At 39.7% G+C, this 5,000-nt stretch overlaps 1 protein-coding gene across 2 annotated transcripts in view; it reads right to left on the bottom strand.

The window, feature by feature from the left end:
- LOC122332953 (mitogen-activated protein kinase kinase kinase kinase 5-like) overlaps positions 1 to 5,000 on the bottom strand; it is a 20,561-nt gene that overhangs the window by 8,047 nt on the left and 7,514 nt on the right. Inside the window, exons 5-16 of one of the 2 annotated variants that reach the window (XM_043230427.1) lie at positions 4,398 to 4,453; positions 4,272 to 4,319; positions 4,053 to 4,095; positions 3,908 to 3,980; positions 2,954 to 3,085; positions 1,968 to 2,030; positions 1,808 to 1,889; positions 1,607 to 1,720; positions 685 to 766; positions 552 to 610; positions 191 to 243; positions 73 to 117 (exon numbers count right to left, since the gene is read on the bottom strand). In XM_043230427.1, the coding sequence (XP_043086362.1) occupies positions 73 to 117; positions 191 to 243; positions 552 to 610; positions 685 to 766; positions 1,607 to 1,720; positions 1,808 to 1,889; positions 1,968 to 2,030; positions 2,954 to 3,085; positions 3,908 to 3,980; positions 4,053 to 4,095; positions 4,272 to 4,319; positions 4,398 to 4,453 (850 nt within the window). Of the gene's footprint in view, positions 1 to 72; positions 118 to 190; positions 244 to 551; positions 611 to 673; positions 767 to 1,606; positions 1,721 to 1,807; positions 1,890 to 1,967; positions 2,031 to 2,953; positions 3,086 to 3,907; positions 3,981 to 4,052; positions 4,096 to 4,271; positions 4,320 to 4,397; positions 4,454 to 5,000 lie in introns of both variants that reach the window. The other variant, XM_043230428.1, reaches the window with a different exon arrangement.

Here is a 5,000-nt window from a genome sequence, read left to right as displayed (position 1 = left end):
TAGTAATATAAAAAATAATGGTGGATCATGTGGATTTGATTCAGCTGTGTTTATGATTTCAGAAGAACTTACATTTCCACGTCGTCGTAATCGTCATCGGTGTCCACGCTCTCATCCCTGTAAGAGTTCATCGTGAGAAATCACCAGCATCAGCCGTATAGGAGTGAACCAATGTGAGGTCAGCTCTTACCTTCTCCTGGACGTGATTGGAGGACTCGTCCACTGCCCTCCTGATGACTGCAACTACATCAGAAACATCACACACATATCTCACAACGTCCGCCATGTGATTAAAATACATGCACACCTAAGTGTTTTAACTTTCTGCAAAGGGTGTGTAAACTTATGAACGCAACTGCACAGCTAATGAGAATGATCAGAGAAAGACGAAAATGGGTTATATAGGCCCCCTATGAAGTGGTTTGTTTCTCTGCGGTTTTGCAGTTCCTTTTAAAACAGGAAGTTGGGCTGGGACGGATAATCCCTTGTGTTTAAGCAGCCAGTTATCTTCAAACAGACTGAGCTCAGCTCTTTCCTCTCAGAACACTAACCGTTCCTTCTGGAGTCTCTCGTTTGCCAGCGACGGGTCTCTGTGTGTAAATCTGTTCCACTGAAACACAGAAATCAGCTTTATAATGATGAAGTAATGAGTGTGTATCTGTCGGGAACACACCAGAGTCTTACAGCTGATGTCTGAGTTCGTTCTCTCTGCCCGGTTGTGTCTGTTGATTGAGTGTATTCTTCTGAGCGAATTTGGGACAATCACCTGAGAAAGAGACAGACAGGTGGACTGTGTTTATGAGTCACTGAATCATTGATTCAACTGAGCCATTCAAAACAATGATTCGTTCAGGAAATAAACTATGGACTATATTTATGAGTGAGACACTGAATACTGAGTCATTCAAAACGCTGATTCTTTCAGGAGCTAAACAAACCACTTTCTTTACGAGTGAGTCACTGAATCATTCATTCAACCGAGTCATTCAAAACACTGATTCATTCAGGAAAAAAACTATGGACTATGTTTAAGAGTGAGTCACTGAAAATGAGTGATTCATTCAGGAAAAAAACTATGGACTATGTTTATGAGTGAAACACTGAATACTGAGTCATTCAAAACACTGATTCTTTCAGGAGCTAAACAAGCCACTTTCTTTAAGAGTGAGTCAACGAATCATTGATTCAACCGAGTCATCTAAAACACTGATTCATTCAGGAAAAAAATTATGGACTATATTTATGAGTGAGTCACTGAATACTGAGTCATTTCAAACACTGATTCTTTCAGGAGCTAAACAAGCCGCTTTCTTTAAGAGTGAGTCACTGAATCATTCATTCAACCGAGTCATTCCAAGCACGAGCTTGTTTTCAAGAGCCAAACAGTGGACTCTTTGTGTTTTTTCAAAGTCATCTAATGACAAAATATGCTTAACAAACATGAAATTCGGCCTGATATTGTGCTACTGCTCTGTTGAAAACATCTCAGATGTTAAAAGCAAAGATAAAAGCAGACACAAAGGAGTCTATGGCTGTCTATGAGACCAGCTGAGATATTAAAGATTGAGATTTATCTTTCTTCAAGTGTGTGTTTGTGTGTATGTACCTCCAGATCATCATCATCCATGTGTAAATCTTTTAGCTTCTCAGGGTGTCTGAGTTTGTCCAGCAGTTCGAGGGTTAATTCTTGTCTTAAAGATGGCTGCGTCACAAACAAGTGCTGCAACAAGACATGATACAAGTTCATATAAACACACACACACACACACACACACACACACACACACAGACATGGCTGGCAGCGTACCGTCAGCATCTTTTTAGCGCTGGGTCTCTTCTTTGGGTTTCTGACCAGCATGGACTTCACAAAGTTGTAGAACGTGGTGGACCTGAAATACGTCAATCAGTCAGAGATCAGTGTGAGCTCAGACCCGGACGCTTTACTAAAGAACCTCTCAATCTCTCACCATTTGGATTTGTCTCTGAGTTTGGGAGGCTGATAGCCGCTCTTCGACATCAGGAATAAAACTCTGAGAAACCAGAGAGCAGACAGTGTTAGCTTTCTCTGAGACAAGATTTCTCACAGTGACTTAATAGAGTACAATAGAATAAAATACAATAGAATAGCTCTGCTAATGAGAAAGTGCTCCTTCTCAATTCATCAGGATGAGTGTGTGTCTTCATCAGTGTCTCAGTAATGGATGTGAATGGGTGCCGTCAGAATGAGAGTCTGATTTAGAGCTGGGAAGAGTTATCATGGATTATAGACATGTATTATAGTTTAAAACGTAATGCTGCATTTGTGTCAGATTTTGTCTTTTGTCTATTATGGGTAATGCAAGGTTGATATTTTGGTTCTGGGGGTCCCATATTACAGGCTGACATGCATACAAGAACAAAAAACATTTTTATTGTATTGTATTTATAATATGCATTTCTTTTCATCTCATTTGCTCATCGACTCCCAAACAATTTGCTCAACGATTAATATTCTTCCATTTGCAGTGATTAGTTGATTTCCTTTCTATTTCATAATAAAAGCTACTTTGTGTACAGCGTTACCAGGGAAACAGCGACGTTAACGATCCAGAAGAGCCACCTAGTGGTGAAGAATGAATCCGCATTTTCATTCAGACCAATGCTAAAAGATGAACAAGGGGGCGGAGATATGCTAGTATGTCATGTTGACATCACCATCATCAAACGGCTTGGGATTCGTTTTAAAAGCGACTCGTTTCAATGATTCAGAGTCGACTCTTTTTCTTTTAACCGATGGACTGGAGCGCTGTGGATTATTGTGATGTTTTTGTCAGACTCTCATTCCGACGGCACCCATTCACTTCCATTACTGAGACACACTCCTCCTGATCTCAGATGACCTGAAGCTGATCATCTTCATTACTGGGGTTTTTATTCCGATTCTAAAAGACTGGAAGGTGGAGTCGGCGTGAACCTGAGAGGATGGACGTCGAACAGAGGCGGCTGTAGCTCGGCGAGCTCGATGGCAGTGATTCCCACAGACCAGATATCACACAGCTCATTATATCCACCCTTGATCTCGACCGCAGCCACCTCCGGAGCCATCCTGAGCACAAACACCTCGAGCGGTCAGAAAAACCTCTGACCACTTACACTGCTTTCCATGGGAAGCAACGACTTTGATGTTCTTCAAGACATTTCCTACTGATTGAACTTCAGAACTTCATTCTGGCAACATTCTCTCAACATTATGAACACAGGTAACATTAATAGAAAGATTAGTATAATCAGCTTACAGTTTTTTTAACAATTTGCACACAACATCTAGCAGAAGCAAATTATATATATACAATTAGCAAAATCATACACTAACACGCCACTTTTTTTACGAAATAATACACACACTCTCTGTAACACAAAAAAGTGGCTGCTTTTCAGATGTGTTTGTGATATTCTGAAGAGATGCGAGGCGTTTTAAGCTTGAAAACTGTAATAATGTTCTCCAAACGATAGCACAAAGATATTATTTATACATCCTTCATGAAACATTTTAGTCTTTTTTTAAATGTTACTATTTTTCTGAATATTAAACAAAAAAAACATGCAACAATTGTAACATTTCCATAAAGTTTACAAATCACACAGAAAAAAAATGATACTTTTTTTAAAGGTAAGCGGTCGCAAACAATTGAATTTAGCTACATTAAAATAATGATAATATTAATGCAAGTTATTTAACTAAAAGCGTTTGTTTAAATGTCGCTGGACCGCAAGCACTTACCTCAGGATTCTAGATTCTATGAATATTTTTCCGTGCAGGGAAACACATTTTTTAAATATTCTAAATACTTGAGGCTTACAGAACATTCAGAAATAACTGAAACGAGGCCGAAGGGGAGCGTGAAGCGCAGACGGAGGTGGATCTCACCAGTACGGCGTCCCGATGAAGGACATGCGCCGGGCAAACGTGGCTGTGATCTGAGCCGAGATGCCGAAGTCAGCTGAAACGGAGAGAAAGCGTGAGACGAGCAGACGGAGAACACACACCGAAGCCTTTTAGCTCATCTACAAACCCAGTTTGACTTCTCCGTGGTCATTCAGGAGAATATTTGCCCCCTGAAAGACAAAGTCAGAGTCAGTGAACGAACAGATTCAGATGCGTGTGTGTGTGTGTGTGTGTGTGTGTGTGTGTGTGTGTGTGTGTGTGTGTGTGTGTGTGTGTGTGTGTGTGTGTGTGTGTGTGTGTGTGTGTGTGTGTGTGTGTGTGTGTGTGTGTGTTCATACGACCCTACCTTGATGTCTCTGTGGATCTTCTTCTGTCCGTGAAGATAATCTAGACCCTGACGGACGGAGAGAGCGCGTGTCAGAAGTGTGTGTGGCGTTATAAAGGTGTGTGTGTGTGTGTGTGTGTGTGTCACCTGCAGCATCTCTCGACAGACGTAAGCGATCTGCTGCTCGGACAGAGGACCGGTCACTGAACACAGACACACACACGCTCAGGACTAACACTCACAAACTACTAAAGACAGTCTAGAGAATCTCAGCATAAACAGCAATATTAAAATAAAAGCATGAGATGAATAAAATAAAGGGGAGTTAGACATGAACAAATTAATGCTATCAAACTATTCATTGTGATTAACTGCATCCAGAAATAAAAGTTTTTGTTTATAAACTATGTGTGTGTGTGTTGTATGTATATAAATGCACACACATGCATATACATATATATTAAATATATACAGTATGGATATGTTTTTAACATATATACTTTATGTGTGCATTTTAATCTACATAATAAATACACACAGTACACACACTCGTATTATGTAAAGAAAAACTTTGTTTGGTGATTAATCATTGGACAGCATTATCATAAATAAATAAAGTGAAACAAAACGAGAATGAAGGCAGTTTAGTGTTATATTAAAACATACTAGCACATAAATATATATCTGACTGAAACGAAGGGAGGTAAAAAATGTTAAATAAAATAAAAGACAAATAAATGGGAAATTAAA

Source organism: Puntigrus tetrazona, unplaced genomic scaffold (assembly GCF_018831695.1).
Source record: "Puntigrus tetrazona isolate hp1 unplaced genomic scaffold, ASM1883169v1 S000000150, whole genome shotgun sequence".
Taxonomy (NCBI): Eukaryota; Metazoa; Chordata; class Actinopteri; order Cypriniformes; family Cyprinidae; genus Puntigrus; species Puntigrus tetrazona.
The sequence above is the reverse complement of the archived record's forward strand: the minus strand, read 5'-3'. Positions and strand labels throughout refer to the sequence as shown.